Source organism: Prinia subflava, chromosome 5 (genome assembly GCF_021018805.1).
Source record: "Prinia subflava isolate CZ2003 ecotype Zambia chromosome 5, Cam_Psub_1.2, whole genome shotgun sequence".
Classification (NCBI taxonomy): domain Eukaryota; kingdom Metazoa; phylum Chordata; class Aves; order Passeriformes; family Cisticolidae; genus Prinia; species Prinia subflava.
In genome coordinates this window covers 924,856-949,893 of record NC_086251.1, presented here as the reverse complement: position 1 = coordinate 949,893, position 25,038 = coordinate 924,856, and the positions used below count along the sequence as shown (strand labels likewise).

Here is a 25,038-nt window from a genome sequence, read left to right as displayed (position 1 = left end):
GCAAATACCACTTGACTACAGGCCTGTCATTGGCCATTCCAATTTAGGGTTAAAAAATGGTGGGTGCTGGAAGGGAGAGGGATGTGTCTCATGGGAGATCGGGGTGCTGGGGACAGCAATCCACAGGTCCTCCTTGCAGAGGGGAAATACTGCTCCTCTCATGACACAAACCAAACCAAGCTGCACCAGGCAATGGCTGGGTTCTGTATTCCAGGATTTTCAGTATTGGCTCAAGTAACCCTGTTTTTTTTGTGCCTGGCAGAACGCTGTAACTCTGGCAACATCCACCTAAAAATGAATTATGTGCTTGAGCCAGGAGAGAGCATCTGGCCAAACTAGGGGGGTGGGGTGGGTGGCAAAGGATGAAAAAGATCAACCAGGATTTTTTTTTTTTTCCCCTCCTAAATTTAGACGTGCATAACAAAGAAGAGACCAGAAGAAATCACTTTTTAGGACAGGAGGCACAGCTGGCCCTGTGACAGCCCTGCCTGCCCCTCTGTGTCACGTACACACACGGGCAGAAAAGTCCTTGGGTCTTTCACCTGAGGTGCCCCCGCTGCTATGAAGAAAACCTGGGGGACACTGCTGGGCTCACCCAAAGCACTGATAACCCCCAGCAATGCCCAGAGATCAGGCAGTGCCTTGGGCTTTGCTGCTTCAGCTCCAAACATTTCATTTGGCTGAGCCTGGCAAGGCTTTCCCAGCCCTGCACACCCGCCGTGGCAGCGGCTGAGGTTTAGGGGTGGGGAACAGGGAGAGCAAAAGCCACGTCCCGAGAATGAAGACATGGAATAATTTTCATGCTCAAGCAAGGGAGAAGCCATGTGAAATGAGGGGGAGCAAGAGATGGGACATACCATCACATAGATATATATATATATTCTTTTTTTTTTTAATATAAAGGCAGCAAACTGCACTGAAAGTTAAAAAGCAAAGTATTAAACAGAATGCCTTTTTTAACTCGTAGGAATGGCACCGTGACAGATTTTAGCCTAGAGAGAAGCGCCGTGCAGCTTCACATGTGAACAGCTTTGAAAATGTGCACACTACAGGCCATGCAACATACGTGCAGCTCCTCAAGATACAAAAAAAGATCGTATTTCCATACTAAAACTGCACCAATGTCACCTTGCAGAAGATCCACACCTATTTTACACCAAACATCCCTCTCTTGTCTATTCCTACTCGCAGCCCTGTTTAATCGGGCTGGCATTTGCAATAAAAGCAGCAGATTTTTATGAGGAAAGCAGGTTTCCCACAGTTAGGCAAACTGCACAACAGAACAGATTCACGGCAAAATCCCACATCCACCGGCATGAGGAAAATACAGGCAAAACTTTCTCCCCCCAGAACGCTTCTGCAGTGCTTCTCCCATGTAAAAATGCAAAAGTGCTCCGGGGAGAAGGCACCGAAATCCATCGGAGTAGTACAGCATACAGAGAATCCTGTTGTCTAGCAACCAAGTGCACCAAGAATAATTCCTGCTTATATTCCGAGATGTATAAATTTCTTCATGCCACGGCACATCACACACGCACACACTCACACACACACACACAGAAGCACATACCTTTTGCCCCTCTGAGCACAAATCCAAATCCTTCATTGTCTTTTTTCTGCAGGACCACTGCCTTTTCTTCTATTATGCAGTCACTGTAGAGAGAATTCCGAGGATAGCGACCATTATTACATCCCTTCATCACCACCGTAGTAGCTGCTCCTCCAGTGTGCAGGTTCATCATCATCACAGCCCGTTAATCAAATAATATTGCAGTAACCAAGCATGGGAAAATATAGAAAAAATAGCAGCGAGGGGAAGACAAAGACTGAGCTGGATGGTAAAAGAGAACATGACAAAGCAACTTAAAAGGAATAAAAAAGGCAGAGAGGAAAAAGAAAGAAGAAGAAATCATGCATGGTGGTTTGTGTTCTATATGAATGACTGGATGAACATGTGATCATGTAATCTGTGGGCTAGCTAGGACTCTAAAAGGAAAAAAAGTAAGTGAACTGAACGACAGTATCATTAATAAACTCCTCAATCGTGGATGTACCAGATGCATCTTCTAGTGAAGCCAAAATGAAACCAACCAGAAGAAAAATGAGGCAGCATTTTAAATTTAAAGATAATAAATTATGATTTTCTATTAGCTAACTAAAAGGCACAAATATATTCTGAAAGCTATGCCTTGCATCAAAAGCCCTTTTTCAATCCTATTGAATGTTGCATGCTGCAAGAATCCCACATGATCATCTGACAGCCTACAATGCTAACAACGTGCAGCTGCCTTGGCGTCATCAAGCACAAATTTCCACAGCATCAAGAATCTGCATAATTGAAATAGTAACAAGGCATGCACAAGCAGGAAAACACATTTTCTAAGGAATATTTCCTGTCTCCTGATAAACAATTAATATTATAAAACAAAGAGATGGTGTAAAGGACTATTTATGTAAGCAGTGCTCCCTTAAAGAGAAAGCAGCCTTAGGAATCTCACTGTCATTGGTTAAGGTAAAAGTAGAAGGCAGATGAAGAAAATGCACAAAATACACATTAAAATGGGACCTTTAAGATAGGGGGAATGATCTGTCAAAGCCTTCAGGTGTTCAGTAGCTGTTCATTAAACATAAAGTTACTAAAAATAAGCTCAAAGGGGGACAAAAAAAAAAGGAAGAAAAAATTTTGAATGCTCTTTTAGGTACCACAGCATTTCACAGCACGAGTTGCAGGGGTTAAGTTCATGAATTGTCAGCCCTGAAAACTGTGCTGCTCTAAAATACCTACAGAACTAGTTCGGGTGGAAAGGAGGATGAGCAAGTTTGCTTTCCTTAATTTTTTACTGGCCAACTTCTGTTCCCACTGGTCTCGTAGGGAATCCAGTCCCCAAAGCGGGGCATGCAAGGAGAGACTGCCTCTGCCTCAGGCCATTAATAACCCCCAGGGGGAGGAGGAAACTGAATCAAGAGAAATTGTTGTGACCTTTTTATTTCAAGCTCTGAACAAAGAGAGGGCTGATGATAGCAGGACACCGATGGACAGCCTCCAAACCCCAGATTTTTCGTGCATCACAGCCCATCCATCCTTTTGGTGCCTTTCCAACTCTGCGGGTGAAACTTCCCATGGCTGCCGAAGCGATGAGGTGAGGCTGCCTTCCAGACTGCCGAGTGTTTAACACCACACGTGAACTCAAAGAGCCACAGCGGTGACTTTGTGGGCAAGAGGTGGCCTCCATCAGCACCAACAGCTCTGAACTTAATGTGATTTACTGTGTCATTCAGACATTTCCTCTTCTTACAGTTAAAAAACTTGTGCTTCCTGAGGAAGCCCAACACCCTCCTGCTCAGGGATATGGAGGTGGGATGGATTAGGAGGCTCTCAGAGCCCACTGAAGCTCTCCATCCACATCCTCACGTTCTAGAAGCTGACTGCTCCTGCCAGGGCTTTGGCTTATCACCCTGATTTCACCACCACCTTCTCCAGGTGGGTCCCTGTGCTTACCCACTGAAGAGTCAACAGCGTTATTTTTCTTAATACTTGGTCAAATTAATAAAAGCCATTCCCTTCAAGTTTCCTTGTAACCAAGCAATAGCTTAATAGAGCTTAGAAGGCAACTTCTGGGAGGTTAGAAGGCAACTTCTGAGATCCTAATTATAGCAAGAGTTTGGTTCAAAGAACCCCCTTGTGGCCCCTCCCCAAATCCCACAAAACTGTTGTGTCAGCTCATTTCCATACAAAATTCAGAAGCTGATCAGCTCAGCAAACTCAGGATCAATTCACCTGGTCTACATCCAAAAACAAAACAAAAAAACAAACCAGGCATCCAGGGTCCTTCCAGAGCCAGCTAATGAAATGGATGGGCACTGTCAAGTCAGGCTCACCTCACCCTAATGCACAGGTTAAAGGTATAAAAACCACCTCTGGTTTTCTTCTCGTGTCCAGCACATCTATTCCACAAACCACCCAGTTTTATACTTCAGTTCACGTACTGAAAGTGGGGATACCAAATTACCAATATTTTACAAAATTACATGCAAGGGGGAGGTGACAGGGAAGGCAGGGAAAGCACAACATGATTTTTGGTGAGAAAAAGCCACAAAGTGATCTCTATTATTTGACAAATACAGCTTTCTAATATACAGTTGCACTCATAAGGAAAACAGCATCACAGCCTGGAAAGTAAAAATGCAGGCTTGAAAAAATCAGATGTGTAGCATTTCTTCTCATTTATGTTCCCTAGGAGTAGGGAACCTGCAAAAATCCTGTGGCTTCAGTAACTTAAACTTGTTCGAGCAGCCACAGAAGGCAAATTGATTCTCCACACACATCCCAGTGCTGCAGTGTGAAGAACCAGACAAAAAAAAAGAACTGAATTTGCAACCTCCACACCCTTTCTCCCAGAAAGGTTTGCATTCCCAGGAAAAGGGGGCAGAAGAGGGGCAGAGTTTAACCTGTGAGTGTTTGCAGCTCTGCCTTTTGCTTGCTGTGCCACGCCAGGGCTCTCTGTGCCAGCCAGGGTGGACACTCCACTGAAGGTCTGTTCACAGTCCACCTGCTCCTGGCAGGCAAAGCGGTGCCAAATGGAAAAGTAGGTCAAAATTTCTCCCCAGGAGCCTTCCTGGCAGCGCCTCTTTGATCCTGGAGGTGTTGTAAATACTTAGCAGGAGAACACAGGGTACGGCAACCAGTGACAAATGAAGGTGGCATTACATCAGGAGCCTGAGCTCCAGCAAGAAGAGGAATTTCCTCCCAGGCTCTTTCAGTAGAATGCACAGCTCTGTGTGAGGCCAGACAGCCCCTGCTATCTGTGATACGCCAAATTTCAGTAGGTAAAATCCCTGCAGTCCATTTCTGTCCCGTCCCAAACCGAAATGAAACAGCCTCCATTTCAGAATAGTCCTCAGAGTAAGACCGGTTCCATATGATGGTAATAAAATGAGTAATTCTAAAATCAATAGCTCATTACTTAAATAGGGCACACACCGCTTTGACTTTGGGCTGTGTGAGGCCAAGATTCATTGCAGGCAAAGTTAAGTGCAAAAGACATCCTGTCAAATGCAGGATATTTCTGTGTGGAGCACAATCATAAAAACTTCAGGCCAAAATAACAGTCAACGTAAATCTCTGCTTTACTCAAGCAGTAGATATTACAAAACATACTTGTTCATCAGCTCATGTAGTTTCCTTAACAACTCAAGGCTCAAGAACTGTGCAGAGCTGTCACAGTTTCCATAATTTTACAGACTGACCAATGGAGACACAAGGGAAATACAAGGATTTGTCCGCAGTCAGACACATATGTGAGTGTTGAACTCAGCACTGTTCCACATAGCAACCATCATTTGTGTGGGCTTTTTAAAAGAGCAGGAATTTCTGCTTTGCTAACAGCCCGTTAGGATAATATCTGAGGAAGGAAGGAGAAATGTCAAGTCTTTCATAAAGACCTGGATGAAGAAAATAAAGGTTGGAGTGCAGGTTCCTGCTGGAGGCAGGCCCACAAAACCTGGCTTCCTGTTCTCATCAAGGATAACTACACCTTATCTTAAGGCATAAATAAAATAAAATACTAAATTACAGAACTTGAGACTATCAGGATACAGGATGTGTTCAGGCAAGTTTGTATCAAGTGTTTCATTGCTGATTTCGATCTGAAAAACAGCACGTAGAGGACACTCCACTGAAAATTATCACCATTATGTGGAAACAAGAGTGCCTATTTGGTACATCGTCACTCTCTCCCCAAGGCAGAGGAAAAAATGAATGTAAAAAAGAATTGTTTTCCTGATTCTCTGCAGTCATGCATCCCCTAGAAATGTAACCCGACCTTTTCAGCTTCAGCAGCCCCTGAGTCCACGAGCCCCTCAGTCGGGACTTGCTCTCCCCCTGGCTCTCCCCAGGTTCACTTCTTCCAGCTGGCCAAGGAAATCTAAATCTCCTCATTAGCCCTTTTCCCTCTCCTCAGCACTCCTGCAATTGCAGTATCTTTTGGAAAGATCTACTGAGTTCACAGCTAGATACATCCTAGAAGAAACAAGTGCTCTGCCAGATGCAATAAAATGATATCTAAATCATTCCATAAATTTATATGCAATGTCTGGAAGCAGTCACACTAATTCCTTTCAGGATGAAATGGCCAATTTATGGTGGTTGTGCTCAAGCCAGACAAGGGCATTTGGGAAATCTGTTCAAGGGGAGGAGCCCCTTGTGCATTATCCAGCAGTCCATCCCTGTTAAAGTCACATCAAAAATATTCTCTCCCTTTTTCGGGAAGTAACCTGTCCTGATCCCACATAAAATGGAAATTATAACTACAGCAAACCTTACTGTAGGATATAGCAAACTTTCAGTGGGAAAAAAATTTCCTGTTACTGCTGGAAGGGGTCGACCTTACAATTTATAGTCAACTATTCTAATGGCTTCAGGAAACTTGGCTAATCCTACTAATTAAGGCCTTCAAGATTAATGAAGACTCTTTTTGTGATTGTTCAAGTTTCCCAGGCATTGATCATCCACTCTTAGGTCTCAGAGAAGAGCTCTCACAGCTCTCCTGTGTCAGGAGCACTGGTTCAAGAGGCAGCAGCTACAGCAGTGAGCAGGTTCTGTGCACAGCAGATAGGAAATCACACAGCCTTGTCCCTAAAAACCCACAGGCAACCCAAACAGAAACAGTGGGATGCAGCCAACCTGAAATTCAAACTCACAGTGACCTCTCCCTTCACAGCATCTAGGATCCCAGAATGGGGGGGTTGGCTCCTTTTCCTTTAGAACATTTGTTTTTCTAGACGTTTATAGCAAGCTACAATTTGGAGGAGGAAGAAAATGTTTCCAAGTAGATGGGTCAGTACCTCAGCACTTTCCTCAGGGCAGATGGAAGCCAGCGTAAGAATAGAAATAGTGGAGAGCAGTAAACTTTGAATTGAGAAATTCCTTACTAGGCAGCTGAAGATACAAGTCCAAGGAGCATGATCATGGTACAACAATTAAAATATGACGGAGAAGAGATGAAGAGAATCACACAGAACTAAAAGTTCTCCAAGTTGTTCTGCTGTTTCATTAAAAACAATAAATTGGAAAATCAGGGCTGCATGTGGAAGTGCAGCATGAAATCAAATGCTCAGCACTGCCTACGGATCTCAGCTTCTCAGGTGCTCTCAAAGAAATCCAAGAGCAGAATCTTTTCTGGCACAGATGATTGGTTATAACACAAATAAAAAAAACCCAGAGAAGACAGACAAGATCACCATTGCCCCTGCTTGCACTGTTTTCCTCTCTGAGTTTATCATTTGTGGCCAACAATTTCAAATTGCAACAGAAAGGACATGGTTGAATTTCTCCAAGGTAAACTGGGCATAGCTGTGTCTTCCTCAGCTGGCTTTGTTCAAGCCAGATAAAGGAACAGGAAAATAGGAAAGGATGCTCAGCAATACTCCTGTAACACCTCCCTATATTCGTATATTTGTCTTTCCAATCTCCTGTATCATGCTCTTTCTCCAGAGTTATTAAACATCTTGTGGAGCTCTTTGATCAGAGAGCAAGGCTGCAGATTTTGCTTTGAAATCTGCTGATGAAAGAGGGATATGTCAAACTGTGGCTGTTTTAAAAGATGTGGAGACATTCTCCTGTTCTGGGTGTGTACTCCGCAGTGAGGGAATCACAGGCTCCACTAAAACCTGACAGGGCACATCACATCTTCCACCTAAAAAAGGTGTTTCATTCACACTTCTAAGCAAGGCATCAAGACATCTTTATTAGATTGTGAATACTCCATACCCTGGGTGCAAAAGGAACAGTTCCTCACTAAGTCCCCAAACCCACACTAGTAAGAGCCATGAAGGGATTCAGCAAGAATTAGAAGTCAGAAAGAGGGTGCTGCTTTTTCCAGCCTGTCATCAGCAGGGGTGCCCAAAAATTCAACCATCATTACAAAGAAGCAACCTATCTTAAAGAGAGTAGCAGTGCTGTACACTTCAACGGGCTTATGCTATAAAGCTGTACTAAAAATACAGGTTTAAAAGAGAAATACTAAATTTCACAACAGAACTGCAAAGTAGTTGCACAATTTCTTTATGAAGAACCAAAGAGAAACTCTGTCTCACTCTCTCCCCCTCAGTCCACATTCCTTTACTCAGCTTTTAATTACACTTAACATCATTTTTTGGTGTGTAGGAGAAGGGAGTAGCCAATTTAAAGTAATGCTTTTCAAATAAATTGATTTGGCTATTGATACTTGTGGGGATTTTTTTTCTGTTTTCACCTCACCTTGCTGAAACTGCAACAACTAAAGTAAAATTCTGATACAGCAAAGCAGGAAGTCCATTTCCTGGAAAGAGAAATCATCCAGTAAAACTCTGATTCTGTACTATGCAGGAATCTCAGGATGGGATATGAAGGCTATTAAAAAGTCAGTGGTAATTTCATAATCCTAAGCAAATATATAGATATATATATAGGGTATATATGCACCATATGTATGGATATATTGATACCCATGTATATATTTATACACACTCATTAAAAATTAGTATTTTAGCCTTTCTTAAGAGAAATGTTATTATTTCTTCACATCTGCACTGATAGAGAGAAAACAGAAAATCGTTGGGGGTGAGGAGAGTGGCAAAACAAGCTGAAAAATAAAAGCTTCATTCCTCTGTATTAATTAATTTGATTTGTCTTTTAAAAAATGAACAGTCATTTCCAACACCACTCAAGACAAAGTGAAAAGCAGACATGAGACCCGCAGGCAGGAGTCCTTCTGCTATGGAACAGGAGAGTTTTACAGCCCTGAGTCCTTCCAGCCCCTTCAAGCTGATGAAATAGTCACACCAAATATTCCTAGCACAGGAATATTTGGGGTCCAGCACACTCCACTTGCACCTGATCCTTATCAGCAATTTTCAGTTTTCATTATCAAGCATTTGAGCAGTGTGAGCCTGGACTGTGAAAATATTAATATTTGTGACTGTGAAAATATTAATATTCATTGCTAATACGATGAGCTTTGAGCAAACAGGCTGTCCAAACACTCACATATATTTGGGTAACCAGAATATTTATCTAATAAACACTTTACTCTTTAGGTTTGCATTTTCCTACCCCAAACCAGCTGCAGCTCCAGCCTCTGATGTTGCCACGAAATCACAGAGAAACAGGAATTTTCTCCTTAATCATCTTAACATATAAAGTATTTACATAAAAGGAATAATAATGGTTTTTTAAATATAGGGGGGTTTTAATTAATAATCTTCCTGCTGTTTTTGCTAAAATTGGTCATTATTATCACAGACAACCTCAGCTCCAAGGAGAGGAACACGTTCAGTGTTATCAAACAGGATAAGTAACAAAGGCAGAGCAAGGGAAGTAACTTCAGTCACACCTTGGGTTTAAAAGAAAACAAACAGAAAGTGTTTTATTAACACTTTGCAAATGTGTTACAAGCCCTTTAAGGCAGCAGTTTGACCTTGCAAGTCTTTAAAACAATTATTAAACTCGCAGTGCATTTTGGTATCATAACTCTACTTGCTCCAAGAGAGTCTAAACAAAAATAAACTACAAAACAGGAGCAAGAAAAAGGTGATTTCAGGACTGGTGATAACCATGAGTTTCAGATTCGTTTTAAGGGATCCCTCAGGTTTTCCATCACACCCTGCTACAATGAGCAGGACGAATTTTCATCCTCCTGTCCTGTGTTCCTTGGAAAATAAATACACCTCACAAGGAGTGTGAGTAGCCCTGACTGTTCATTCCAGCTTTACAGATGGAAGTATTTCACTCTCAAATCTGCATTGTACAGAAGAGTACAGTGCTTAAATCACTGTTAAACACACTGCAAAATTTTATGACAGAGGATGTTATGCCTTTAGTATATAACTTAGAAGTAAGTTTAAAGTTCTGTCTCAAAACAAATGAGCCCTCACCAAAGGCATCAAGTTTTTCTGAAAACATCTTTATTCTTCTCCAAGACCTTTAAAATTACAGTGTACAGGGACAAGCTTTGATTTTCTAGGATTTTGCACAAAAGAGCTGTAAAGGTGATGTGAATTACGGTTAAATTTTTACATATCCCTTTAAAAATCCTGACTAATCAGGTTTTTTCACAGTCTCATTAACATCAGAAAGGAGGTGGCAACTCTTCCTTCTTTTCTGACATATATTCTCCATCCCCATTTCTCTAATTGCACTAGACCTTTGAGTTATTTTAAGTCTACTCCAAATTTTGCTTACCTGCAAGACAAAATGTCCATCTTAACAGCTCTCCTGCCTACCACCATCACCATTTTCAGCAATTCTGTCAAAGCATGGCCACTTTAGCCCAAAATGTTGGTAGCAGTGAAAAAAAACCCACTGACTTTACAATTTAATTTAAATTGGCCATGGCTTCTCTTAATTATGTGAATGTTGAACTGGAGCCAGTCTTTATTGCCCCCTTGCCTTCCACATTCAGCTCGCTGGTCCCACTGATGTGGGATTTCTGGGAATATGAAGCTTTCATTTTCTGTGTACTGGAGACAGGGTAAAAATGTTGGTTTATCATTTCAAGTCCATTCAGATGCATAGATCTGAATGTATTTCAGAATTTATGGTGCCAGGAGGGTTTGCAGGAGAGGGATAAATCCCCTCTGCCATAGGTGTGACTGCCCCAGGTTTGAACACGCTGGTCTAAAGGATCCCACAATCCACTCACTATCAGCCCTGGTTTTCAACTGCAGCACCTAACTCTTAATTCTGTTATCTGAGCCCCTATAAAAAATCAGAGAAATTAAAAAACATGTGGGTAGTGGTCTTTTTTTCCCCCTAAAAACGCAATTGCCGCTTTTTCTCAGCGCACGGATTTAACACTCGCCACCCCTCTGCTCAGAACCCTGCCATGAGCTGGTTTTTTTGTGTAACACTTCTTTTGTTGATACATTTCCCTGCTCCTCAGACACCATCCTCTGAAAACAGGCTGACATTTTGTGTCAGAGAGAGCAGGGAGCCCCAGCAGCATCACCAGCCACTCGCTCCATGGATGCTTCTGCCAGTCACTCCCGTGGAGCGCCCCGTCACACCCACAAGGATGGAGAGAGCATCTGCCTCTTGGCTCAGGGAAAGAGTGACACTTTCCAAGGGCTTGGATAAAGCCCTGCTCTGCCCAGCAGGCTCCTGGCACACAGCAGCAGCAGCTCAGGCTGGGGACTGAAGCCTGACTCAAGCCCAGACCTCCTTTATCCAGGTGAATGCTCCACCACCAGCTACTCTTTGCTCTTTAGGTGCTCCCTCTCTGTTGGGTTTGACTCCGTTTCTTAAAGAAGAACAGCTCCAGCACGTCTGGTTTGTCCCAGGACAGACAAGGCACCCTCCTCCCACCACCTTCCTTCTGCACCCTGCAAGAGACCGAGCATGAAAATCCCTCCCTTTCCGACTGGATCATTTCAGCTTTTCAGAGGAACAAATCACATGCGCTGCCTGCCAGCCACCCTGAGAATTTTGCCTCATAGATCAAATTCTGCAAATGCAATAAATATTTGTGAGAATCTGCCTGGGAAGAGGAAGGGGGATGGGGGAAGAGTGGTTAAATCCCTGCCACTGGAGGCGAGTTATTTCCTCCATTTGGGGCTGCCAAAACTTCCAAGTGCATCACTCCCAACCAGAGGCACCATATGGAGGCTTTGCTCATCTGGTGATGAGGTGACAGCACGGCAGCCAAAGTTGCCCTGGGGCAGGGAACTGAATCATCACAGGGGCTGGGATGCAGGAATGGAAAACACTAATTATTAGAAACCTAATCATTCTCCTTTGTCCTCTCTCCCCCCCAAAAAAACCCCATTTGAATCTCCTGTTTTCCTCTGCTTTAATTATTTGGCTCTTGTTTCTAACCAACCTAGTGTCACACCCTCATAAACTTCTTTATGCATCTCCTCTCCTTTTTCTTTTCTTTTTCCATTTCCTCTATTCTAATTTAAAGAAAAAACCCCATTTTATTCCCCCCATGCACATGCTGCTGCTTTCAGTGGTGACATTTAAATCCACGCTGTCCTCCAGCATCCGGCTGGAGGAGCTGCAGAGGAAATCCTGCTGAGCCTGGGAGTACCAATTGCTGTGCAGGAAATGGCACAGCCCCCAAACCCCAGCCCTTGCAAGCAGCAGCTTCTCTACCCCAGGAGCACAGCTAAATCCACACTAGCACTAGAGGTAGAAACTAAAAGTTTTCAAAAGAAGCATTGTAATTCTAAATTTGGGAAAGGTTGTATATTTTTTTTTTCAGCTCTTGATCTCTCTTTGCTATCACTGATCACGAAAAACTTAGGCAAACATCTAGGCCAGAAAATGCCTGGCACATTTTAGTCATTAGTTACTAAAGCATTAGTTGCTAAAAGCTGAAATCTTCCTGAAATGGGGTGAGCAAACTTCCCTGTCAAGGCAGCAAACAACTTGAAAATGCACTTACAAGCTAATGGAAACTTTCATCACTCACAATAGAGGTTTTCATCTTACCATAATTGTATTAGACCTTAATAGAGCAATTAGAGCACAGGTTTAGATGGAGAGGCACCACAATTCACATGCACACACACACCCCCTTTTTACCTCCTATTTCAGCAACTCCTTTCAACATTTGCTGTAGTCCCCAGCACAAAAAGCTCCATCCTGGCATCACACAACAGCAGGGGAGGCAGAGTTGTTTATTGGTAACCAAAGGAATTTCCATTAGAAACTGAATAACTGTAAATGAAAAACTTCCCATTTGACATCTCCACCCGCTCCATGCAGGCTACAATGCCTTAATTATTGCTTAAATACAAATGCAACTCTTCAAATTGCATCAAATTATGCTCTTCAAGGTCATGAGGCACAGGGTATTAAAACTGAGCTACCCTTCCCTTTCTGCCTTAAGAGCAGCTCAGTGTCATCAGACAGTCAATTAATTAATTTAGAATAGACCACGGGAAAGTCCAACAAAATAACTTCAGACATCAGGTGAGGTTACATGCACACAGAACATTTGATATACTTTTTTCCCCTACCATTTGGCTGGTGCTGACTGTTCTGTGCCCGAAAGAACCATGACATCACATCTGCAGAGATTTAAAATCATTAAAATCTCAGAGAGCTTTCAGATGTAACCACATCACTCTCTCGCAGGGTTACATTTAATTACAATGGTAAGTATACTCAGATATTTTTGTTACCATCTTCTAGGTAAAAACTGAGCTATGTGTATAGGTAAAGAAGTTTAAATGCTGCTGGTTCTAGTTGTTTCTACCACAGGAAACCAAGGATTATGTTTAAAAGATATGCCTGCAGGTAAGAACAGCTGTAAAATCACCTTGTACTTATTAGCAATGTGTCAATCCCAGATTGTGGATTTATTGTTGAGAGTGCACAGCACCACTTTCATCTCCTTACTCCCATTTCCTTCAAGAGATCACCTGAACAGTGCAACCTTCCCAGGAAACACGAGTACAGTGGAACTGGTGATGTCCAACAGAAAACAAACAAAAGAGCAGTTCACAGAATCCTGGAATGGTTTGGGTTGAAAGGGACCTTAAAGATCATCCAGTTCTTACCCCAATTCAGAAAATCCAGTTTTTTCTCCATGTAACAACACTGCTCTCACTGTTCTGCCCGGGCAGAACCAACATGAAAATGTGGGAAGCAGGGTATAAAATACAACAACAGCTCTTCTAGCTTCCCTCAATTTTTGCAAGGATCCATTTGCCAGGATTTAGTGGATTGCTGCCAGGCAAGCAGCACTCAGCAAGCACACATGCCAAATTCCCCACCGCAGAGACATGGGGCCACCACAACCAGGAGAAAATCCCTTTGCTCCCTGTCACTTTTGCATCCCTCACCACTTGCAATGGCAGGAATTCCACCAAAACTTCCCATCTGCTTTAAATCTATATTTTATTATTTTAAAATCCATATTTAAAGAGATGAGCAACTGCATTTCTCCAGAGGGAGGATTATTTATATGGAATATGAAACCAGATCTCAAACCAGAAGGAAGTATTTCTATATCAGACTGAGAACTTCCATTATAGAAAGGTGTGTAACACACCTAATGCTTAAACTACCAAGGCAGCACCACTTCCATCACAGCTTTGGGACAAAGGCAGTATTCTGTGGGCTCAAAAAATTAAAAATATACCCAAGCTCTCTACAGCACGCTGAGTTACAGGGGCAGACAGCCTCAGCTGTGCCAAGCGATCCCTCTGAGCTGCTCAGGATTAAAGCTGGGGCTGCTCTATCCAACAGCGCAGATGACAACAGCAACAGAGAATGGAGAGAACATCTGAGAAGAATCTCCCCAGTTTTTATTAGGTGTTTGTGTGTAAATTGGCTTTTGAAGAGCTGCTCTGTCAGCTTCTGCACTCGTGGGACACGGATGTTGCCACCTGGCTCCAGGTAGGGACAGTGGGGTTAATGAGTTTTAATTAAGTTTTCTTACGGATCACACCATCCTATTTTCCTCTTTGTCTTCCTCCAGAAAAACAGAACAAAAACCATAAGGCAAATCAATTTGGTCCTGTCATTGAAGTGGTGGCAACCAGCCTTTGGAAAAGGTTATTTGTCATGGGATCCTCTCCTGTGAGCTCCTTCACACTGCTGCAGCCATGGGAGGTCAAGGAAAGGCACCAGGAAAACTCCTCCCATGCAGGGATTGGAGCCAGTTAAAGTTCAGGAGAAAAACCCCCTCGTGAAAGGCAATAATTCTGTGAAGAAAGACACAGATGTAGGCAGGAGACTCCCATTTCTGTGCAGATTTGATTGCACTGAGGTTGGCATTCACTCGTGCTATTGACTTTTGCTGTTCTGCTGGGGGTGGGAGGTGAAGCAATGAATGCAGCAGGAAAAGTTTCCACTGTCCTGTCCTGAGGTTCCCAAACTCATGGAGGCAATGGATCATGTTTTCCACCTCACCAAGTTGATCAGTTATCACTCTATTATCAGTCCCATTCCATTTAAAAGGGTGATAACATTTTACACTTGAAATTAAGCAACTAATTAATTCCACATATTTTCCTGACTGAACAATCCACATTCCCATCCTGAAAGAATTCATCAATTCCCTCACTTCAGTTAAAAAGCAGATTAAAAATGATAATTTCTAAATGTTTACCTTATCTTAAAGCTTTTAAAAATAAAGATTTTTTTTTAAATTTTAACATCCATTCTATGCCTTAGCAATACTTTCTGTGACTAAACTGGAATTTGACCTTGATGAAATATCTCATTTAGGCCCTACAAATTTCATTTGAATGAACTGCTAGCAAATCCAGGGAAGACAGAAAACTTCAGAGAAGTGGCAGAGCAGTCCTGCATTAACTCCTTGCAATTTTAGTGGTGTATCTGCTCTTTCGGACAAGGAGTGGGGATTTAAACTGAAAGGGGACAGACATTAAGGAGAAATTCTTCCCTGTTGAGGGCATGTCATCAGCATTTAAAGCAGATAATACATCAGACCCGTTAGTTTTAAATCTTATATTGTATTTGTATGATATTTAGTGACTATTTGCACAGGCAAGCAGTCTCAGTGCCTCTCTCCACATTAGTAAGCATCCTCCCTGTTCTCCTGAAGTTAATGTATGGAAAACTGATCTCTTATGCAAAGCTGAAATAGGATTTAATGAACCTCCATTACTCAAGCTGCACATTTTCCTCAAGATGAAAAATGCCATGTACAATGTATTTTCCTGCATGTGAATAAGCCCATTAATATAGATTTCTGAACAGAGTGTTTCCACTCAGCAGTTTTGCCCTTTGGGAGGGAGAAGGAAAGAGAGAAGGGAGCAGACACTTCCCCTCACTCCCCCACATCATCTCCAGAAAGGAACTGGATCAGCTTTGTGAATACTTTGGATTCAGAGCTGTTCTTAGCACACAGGCACAATTGCCTCCTGACAAATGTTGATTAAACCTTTGCTGCCAGCGTTAAATCTGTTCTAATGCAGATTCTTCCCCGACTTTGATACGAAATGATAACAGAGGAAGTCATCAAAGCAATACAAATCTGGCAATATCAAAAATTGCTCTCACTTTCACACCATGTTTGCCTCTTTGAATGATTCCCGTGCCTGGAGAAGGCCTTGTGAGGAATCAAATCTGGATGTACCGCCAAGAGACATTAATCTCCAGACAGGTTCTGAAATGCAAATTCTTTTTGCTTTAGCAGCAATACGTAAGCACCAGTGAAATCACTGTTCAGAGGTACAAAAAGCAGATTTGCAGCCTCAGTCAAGTGCCTGAAACACAACTCGGTGTGCTATTGGGTTTTTAGTTTTCCTGGTGTTACTTTACAAAAATTCTAGATTTACCATACTTTGCTGAAAAAATGTGTTAAGCAAGTCTACCTTTCCACAGTATTTCTTGGAATTTCACATTAATTCCGGCTCCTCCTACCTTTTCCTCTGAATTTCCACTGTTACCCTTCCAAATGGATCCACTGGGTCTGGGATCCTCTGTGGAAACCCAAGGAGAGTTTTCTTCCAAACCTCACCAGGAGAACTCTGCTGCTTTCCCTCTCTTTACTCAGACAATTAATAGGTATCAACTGCAGACACACTTCATAACTAATTCATATAAGGCTGTACAAAAGTTCATTTTTTCCTGATTATCTCTCCTGCTCAGTCCTGAATCAGGTAAGGTACAGTTTTGAGAGCTTTACTGTTGCACTGCACAAATCCAATACCTTTAGGAAAAGACCTCAAAACAATAGAGAAATAAAACCAACAACCTAAAAAAATAATAAAATAATAAAAAAAGAGGAGTGGAAAAGAAGGTTTTGATGGAATTGACACTTTCTAACAAAAACAAAATCTGTTGATAGACAGTAGAAGGAGATTTCCAAGTGGAATTGTTTGATATCTCTGAGGCAACATGCGGCAGATAGAAACCCTCTCTTTTGTAGAAACAAGCCTGCCCATTCACACCAAAATACAGAGACAGGGATATGGATTTTGTGGACTAATGATCACTCAAAGAACTTTGAAAAAAGCCAACTCTTCTCACTGCAAATATCCTCAGGAACAAGTGAGTCTGCTCTGCAGAGCTTGGCTCAGAGGATGGGCTCACTGCTTCTTTTGACAACTTTATCATCATCAGACTCCCCCAGTCAACCACACCATGTCCAGCTGGGAACTCCCTCCCCAAATTGTTCCACTCTCATAGAAACTATGCCTGAACCTCTCAGAGCAAAATCTAAGATCACAGAACAAAACCAACAGTTACCATATTTTTTTTTTTCTTATATATTGTGCTACATGAAACACTGCTATTGCTTTACACATTTCAGAGTTTTTCTCCTACAATAAATGTGGTTTCCTTGAAAACAAACAAAAAAAACCATCACAAACAAACCCAAGCTGCAATTGGACATTCAGGAGAAAAGCATAATAATTCCAGTGTGCCACCAAAATTTCCTCAAGAAGACACCAAAAGCTAACTGAGGTTCTGTATTTTAAAGTCATCCTTTCTACCAGCAGTCAGCTGTATGTTCAAGGTACATCCATGGGGGAGAAAAATCTGCTTAAAAATTGTGAATTCTCCACAAATAAATAATCTCATTTCTCATTTCCAGCAGCTTTGGTTCTACTCAGGTTCCAAAGTTGCTGTTCAGAACAACAAATCTCCACCACCACTCCCAAAACAAACAAACTCATGACTTCACAGCTCCCCAATTTTCTACACCCATCCCATATGAACAAAGTAAACTCAATTTGGAAGTGGTACCCTCAGAAGCTCTGTTTAGTGATCTGCTCCCCTCTTCCCTTCCAAAGCCTAAACCAAAAGTAACAATTAAATAAAACCTGGGCAAGTTTTGTAAACAGATTGCAACCAGAAGCAAAAATTCTTACCTTGAAGCATCAAAGCTGTCGTAGGATCCAACCGTGTAGTGTCTAAACAGCTTCTTTGTTCTATCTATTCGTGTTTCTGCACAGAGAAAAAAGAGCTTTCAATACTTCTGTATTTCTTAATCAAGGGCTGAAGCATTTGTTTATATTCCCCCAAAGTGAATGAAAGTAGTTTCAAGGCATTTTGGAAAAAAATGTTGGCTTTGGAGATATTCTTTTATCACATTAGACACATCAAGTGAATAGGGGAGAACATCTTGGAGGTCATGAATCACATCATTCACAAGTTTTAAAGCTCCACTCACATTTTCGGTGGCAAAAACTTTTGCATCCAATATTTGGGGGTTTTATAGCTAAGAGGTAAAATAGAAGAATAAAGAAAGAAAAATCTGCAACAGATATCAGAAAGGCTGGGAAAACAGCCAGAATATGCAAATCGATACTTTTTGCCTAACCACAGGTTGGTTCTCCTATGGAATCATCTTTGGTTTGGCTAAGAGACATCCAAAATCAGATGAAAAAGTTTCTGGTTTAGACTACAGTGATTAAAGTCTCATCTGCACAGCTGGGGGCCTCTCCATGGAAGGACAGCCTGACACAACCCAACAGATTTTATTGATTCCAAGCCAGACAGACCCCTCAAGGCACAGCTTTTGAGGATGGCACAAATGTCTGAGGGATTGGTGCTCTCAAATGACCAAGGGCAAGCCTGCAGAGAGAAAGAGAACAGCGTGGAAGGGCTCTGAACACAGCCAAGGAGCAGGAGAAGGTCCTGGCAGGCAGACTTTGGGAAGAAGGGGGGAAAATGCCTATTTCCTTGCTTTAACCAGTGCTGCTGACAGGGAACTGGACCGTGCCCCCAGCTGGAGGCATAAACACAAATACATCCACAATACAGACAAATTCCAGCTGGAAATGTATGTGCAGGTTGCAGCTGGCTAAAAGAGTATGAAAGTTATTTCTTCAGAGCTGTGCACCAATTGATCAGGTCCAAGAAAAGCACTATTAGGAAAAACCAGAAACATTTACATTTATATATATTTTGTAGAGATTAGTCAGCCTCCATTCTCCAGGATGGCCAGAGAGGAATAAAATCCCTATTATAATATGAACTCTACTTGACAGTTTAGTTTATTTTGTCCCTTTGTCACTCACCTACAACCTGTATTTTCTGCCTAAAAGGCCTTTCCTTTACTCAAAATTCCTGCTCCTACTGCAGAACATCATCATCTGTTCCTCATCAACGTTCTTTTTTCATGCCATTCTAAAAATTGGGTCCATACCAAGAGACATAAGCAGAAGAAACAGAGAAAATCATAAATGTGGAATCCACTCTGAGTTTCCTTGTGGCCTGTTCTCGCAAGTCCCTCAGAAACGATTACAAGAAATAAATTCTGATGGAGAATATTTTGAAATCTCAGAGCAAGAGCCTTAAGGAGCCAGATGTTCCCGTGCAGGATCTGTTTTCTGTACCGCGATATTTCAGTGGTACATGGAGCCCAAGGCGGGTGGGAGGCATGGGAAGGCACAGCGAGACAGAGAGCTTTGTTCGGCTCCCCGGGATTGCGGGGCCAGCACCTTCCTGCAGTTCGGATCTGCTCCCCAGCCCTGTTTCCCCGCTCTCCCCTGGGTGCACTCAGGGATTATTTGGGCAAACAGGAGCCTTGCAAGGCGCTGAACTCGAGGCTGAGTGGCACTTCCCAGGCTGCCGTGTTAAATTCTCTGATTACCCTCCTCCCCTCGCCTCCCACTCGCATTCCAGGCTGCCCCGGTACACAGCGAGTACACACACCCAGGAGCGGGGGGAGCACCAGGAATCTGCCACCACAATGAGCTGGGGACTCAAAAGGAAAAGGATTTCATTCTCTGACCTGACAAAACACAAAGAACCCATAGGCAAACGCCTAGCAATGCTGTTCTGAATTCAAGCCAAATATAGCACAGTAACACTGCTATAGGTAGATTAGCACCAAAGGGTTAGCTCCAGGTTTCCCTGGATGTGAACCCTTTCTTATGTCCCAGGTTTTCTCAAGATCAGAATTCTTTATCAAAATGCTTTGCTCTAAGTTAGGACCACCTAAGACTAACAACCCCATCATTATTTAAGAAGCTTTTACCCACAGAATCTTTTGAGGATTTCTTCATAAACTTGGCTGCAGAGAGATTAGAAAGAGCAGCGGGAAGATATGGACAAGAAGGTCTAGAAAAGCATGATTAAGCAGTTTTATTTTAATAAAGGTAATTATTTTAATAATACTGCGTTCTTACTGAGAGGAACATTATCCCTGTCCGCTCCTCCTTGATCGCAGCTAGCTCTAGCTCTTGGTGAAGGAGGGTGTGATAAGGTCCTTGACAACTCCAACGAGGAAACCACGCCCGAAGATTGACAAAGGATTGCGCTGGTAATTCCAGACTAACTTTATTATCCGAAGGGAGGCAGGCTCCACAGGCAGGGACAAAGGCTTTCACAGCCTTTTTTTTAAATATTACAGACAAGTGGATACATTCTTGGGCCAATCACACAGCATAAGGGGAGGAGGAAGGGAATAACAGGCACAAGGATGGAGCAATCAGGGCATTACAGGGGAGTGGCAAGGACAAGCCAGCCTATGGAACATCAAACTGGGGAGAACTTTCTAGAAAGCTGGGCTGGGTTCTGGGCGATGGACAAACAGTGGGAGTGGAATAAAGTAACTCTTTTAACTGAGTGACACTGGGACAAAACCATTAATAGGGAGGAGAGGGATAAACCATTTAAACAGATTACCACAGAACATCTGTCACCACAGATGAAAAATCCCTAGATCAAGCTGGGTCAGTTTAAAAAGTTTTCTGAAGAGGTAGAACAGAACACCAGAGACACTTCCATTGTCAGAAGAGAGAAACATTGGGATATCACTTGAAATTTCTAGTTCTCTTGAGAAGCCCATATTTTACCAGAGTAAATACCATAAGAACACAACAATTTTTTTTCCTGGTCCATTTTCCACTGAAGCCGGTGGATCTGCAGCAGAAATAAGCTGTGTGCCCTGGGCAATAGTGGCAATCCAAATAATAAAGCCCTGGCTGTTTCTTTATTAGAATCATTTATTGTTGCGGACATCTCAGTGAGCAACAGGCTCAGACCCTGCCCTTCCAGAACACAATTTATAGGGTTCAGAGAGGGGTGAGCACTGAGAAAGTGTAGATGGCAGACATTTCCTCCTTCCTCCACCTCAGGAGTGCTGAGGGCTTTCCTCCAAATAAACACAGGACTTCCCTTGGATTCTCTATCTCGGTCTCTCAAGTGACCATAGGACTCAAACATGTCTTGCAGACATTATCAAAAGCTGAAAGGTCACTGCCATGAAAAGCAAGAAATCAATTTTGGACTCTAAACCACACAGATTAGGCCACTGGTGCCCTGTTTCAGCCCACCTAACAATCGTGGGCCTGTTCCAGCAGCCAGCCCCGTTCCCACCCCAGTGCTCCTGCTCGGAGCAGGTTGCTTACAAATCTGATATTGCTGGGGCAGGGTAAAGAACTAGGAGGGGAAAAAATCCCAAAGCAACCATCTCCATTCCTGCTCTGCTCGCTGCTGCTCCTCACAGGGCATTTCTGCGCCGTGTTTCCAAGGAAACTGCGCGGGAACGCTCTGCCAGCACTCTAGGAAAGGTTCAGAGCCACCAGGGTAATCCACAGGACGAACAGAGGAAACGGGAGGGGAACAGCAGAATTTGTGCTGGGATACCAGGAGGCAACAGAGAGCAGCAGGCTCTCCCCAGACACCACTGGTGGGTAAAGGCGGGTTTCATCCCCACCCCAAAACATTTCTGCTGGAATTCCTGGCTCTTTCCTGCTCCAAGGTCAGGGAGAATAAAACCCAGGAGACTTTGTGAAGTCTCACTCTGAAATTTATTATCCTTATCCATTACAAACTCACGAGATGTGAGTTCTCCCTAACAATTGAGAAAGTGAGCCGGAATGGTGTCTATTCAAGGCTACTTAAGTCCCAGTTATCCAATAAACACTTGACATCTATATTATTTATGCTTCTAACCCAATTGTGATCACCTGAAACCTGCAATGCAAACCTCTTTCACGCAGTAACAGAAAACCACCCAGACTCATGAAGAAGAAGGAAGAAGGTGCAAAAAGACAACTAATCCAAAATTCTCCATCTTGGCTCCCATATATCGCCACACACTAAAATCCCAGATCTCAGTTTTTCACCCTGTGAGATCACACAATACCATCCAAACCACATCCCCATGATCCCAGTACCGCCACTCATTTTTGGAAGCCTGTTTGAAGGTCTCAGGTCAAATGCAGTGCTTCCCTGGAGTTCTGTGCCTGTCAGCACAGAGAGTCCAGAATTCTCAGCATCTGGAGCTCCCACACTTTTCCTTCCTCCTCCCCTCTTCCCCAGAGACAGCCCTGGGAGGTGTTTCACTCCCCACAGGCATTTAGAGATGTTTTGTGTCAGAGCAGCCCAGGTACAGCTCTCTGCAGGTGCAACACCCCAAACAGTGGCAGAGGTCAAGGCCTTCCCTCTGCACCTTCCCTTTCCTGGGGGAAAAAACCTTTCCCAACATTTATGACTCCTATCATACAAGTTTTTCCTTAAATTAATGCAAATTTGGCCAAAAGAACAAGTCAAGAAAAAGTTCACAGGATTGAAAACATCACTAAGAAGAGCACACATTCTTCTACCCCAAGTATATCCAAAATATCTGCCATACCAAATGATGCTCCAGAAAATAATCACATTAAAAGATAAAAATATTCTTCATACCACAACCTGTGAAGTCTCAGTAACTTATTTTACTTACTCCCTTTTCCCCTTAGAAAATGGAGATTCATCAAAACTGGATTTTCTATTAAACATGGTACATTAAAAGGGATCATTAATTGTGATAAAGGGTTATAAAAACTCATGAAAGTGAAATCTACAGGTATGGCACCACCCAAGAATTCAAAAGAAACTACAATTATCTTTATAATCTCTTTGCAATTCTGAGGTAAAAACATTTATGCTTCATTTGAAGGGATAAACCTGAGGATCAAGAGAAAAGATGATGAAGGCATTATAAATGGTAAATTAATGAAAACCTTTAATTCATGGTTCACTTTCTTCTGTTTCAGTTTGTGGATTTTTTTTTTTTTTTTTTGTTAAGTCCCAGTGCTCTGTAGATATGATGCTCTCAACCAATTTTTTTTTTCAGTTAAAGCAGAGAAGTAGCAAATCTAATGTGGTTTTTGAAGTTTTTCAGATTTGAGAATAAGCATAAAAATGTCTCAGGGACAACTTGACTGGAATACCAAATCCTTGGATGTCCTCCTGCCTTTCTTTTTTTTTTTTTTTCCCTACAAAATCTTATTTTCAGAAAAAGGAAGACTGAGTGTTGATTCCCTCTCTCACCTTTAGAGGGAGAATAGCTGGAATACAGTGAATTCTTTACCCACAAAGGATGCTGAACTGGCTGATCAATGGAGTGAATCAGCAAGTTGGTTTGCTAGAGAAACCTCAATAACTGAAATATGCAACTTGGACCTGCCAGAGAGGCAGTTAAGGACGAGCAGTGTTTCCAATGTCATCACTTTTCCCTTTAATTTAGCAAAAACCTCACCTGAAAAATAAAACCCCAGCAGGCAGTTGTGGAAGCATTTGCTTCTTACTGTCTTAATTTACCAGTCTGGAATTTTGCAGCTCTTCCCTCGTTTGCAGAATATTTTTGAAATGTGGTAGTGGCCACCCGATGTTTCCCTAAGTTGTCCTGTTGGGTTTTTGAGGGTCTCCTTTCCCTCTGCCCCTGATTTCCAACCCATCCCTGGCAGCTCTGTGTCCATGGGCTCAGCTGGTGCAGAGGATTAACCCACTCAGTGTCTGGTAGAGGCACAGACACAGCTCTGGGTGATCTCATCGAAGGAAATTACTTGGGAGAGGAAAGATTTCTTCTTTTTCCCCTCTTGCTTTACAGAGTAAAATGCATCTTAAAGCAAAAGGGCGAAGAGCCTGCAAAAAGCTGGATGTTGTCCTCAGAGTTTCTAGGCTTTGGTCCATGTGCACCTAGTTTGATCCTTGCTGAAATACCCAGTTTTACAAAGTCAGGCCAAAACAAAGCAACCTCGGTGCACCTTGCTTAACCTTTAATCGTGGCCTGACAAGATGTACACCTGCCTGATAAAAACCAGCTCTCCATGTCAATCCCAAAGAGCTCCTGCACACACAAATAAAGACATCTTGTTTTGCAAATTCAGGGAGAACAAAGAAGTCTTGATGAGCTGCCTGCTGGCGCTGTCATCTGCTGCAAACGTTATTTATCCTGAAGGTCAGGATGGTTTGTTCACTTACACAGCTCAGGTGGTGTAATGTTCCAGCTCAGGGTGTGAAGGTTTTTAATCATAACACCTGATTTCATATTTTTCATCCTCCCAGCGAGCAGTTCAAACATTCCCTGCAAATATCAGTGTTCTCACTGATGGCAGCAGCATCACCTGAAATGATGGCCTGTAGCAAAGGGCAGGTGAAGCCTGGCTGAATGACTTTGCCTCAACGCAGCAGCTTTGCATTAAATTTAGGGAAATTCCATCAGAGGTTTGTTTATGAAGAGCTCTGAGTCTGTTTGTGTGGCAGGAGCTGTGGTCTGCTCAGCATGACAGGGATTGTTCCTACCTGAGACGTGTTTACAGCCCCACAAAGGCAACCAACTCCTTGGGAGAAGGTCATTGTGCACTCGGAGTGGGAAAGAGCAGATGGGGAATTATTTTGGGCTCAGTAAGGAAAAACAGGCCCTGGAAAGTCATTCTTCTATTCCATTTCAAAAATCATTAATTTTCATGTACAGCAAATTTCAACAAGAGTTATTAGGGACTTTTATCATCAATGGTGATACAAATGTTTCCCCTCAATTTCCTCCCTTACAAGAAGCTTCATTCAGGTCTAAATCTCCGCCAGCTGTACTCAGGATCAATGATCTGTCAAATTCTCTGCCTTCAATAATAGATTAAATTTTGAATACCTAAGAAGCTGCTGAGCATGGGAGATACGTGGGAAGTTCCTAGAACCTCACGATCTTTTTCACCACAGCACTCCCTCTGCCTTGACTGCGCAGTCTGCTTTTCACTGTGGATAAAACATGACCAAAACCCCAAGAAACAGAGAAACACTTGGCCATTTCCACTGTAAGGGCCTCAGAATAACTTCTAATTTCATGCTGTAACTCCAGT

The 25,038-nt window shown here is 42.6% G+C and overlaps 1 protein-coding gene across 6 annotated transcripts in view; it reads right to left on the bottom strand.

Annotated features, from left to right (window-relative positions):
* The window catches only part of SHANK2 (SH3 and multiple ankyrin repeat domains 2), a 278,987-nt gene that overhangs the window by 113,271 nt on the left and 140,678 nt on the right, over positions 1-25,038 (bottom strand). For all 6 annotated transcript variants that reach the window (XR_010080409.1, XR_010080407.1, XR_010080408.1 and 3 more), the window contains 2 exons: positions 17,833-17,908; positions 1,571-1,653 (listed from right to left, as the gene is read on the bottom strand). Coding sequence is in view for 3 of the 6 variants with exons in the window: in XM_063397512.1 (XP_063253582.1) it covers positions 1,571-1,653; positions 17,833-17,908 (159 nt within the window). In the remaining 3 variants the exon portion in view is untranslated. The remainder of the gene's footprint in view (positions 1-1,570; positions 1,654-17,832; positions 17,909-25,038) is intronic.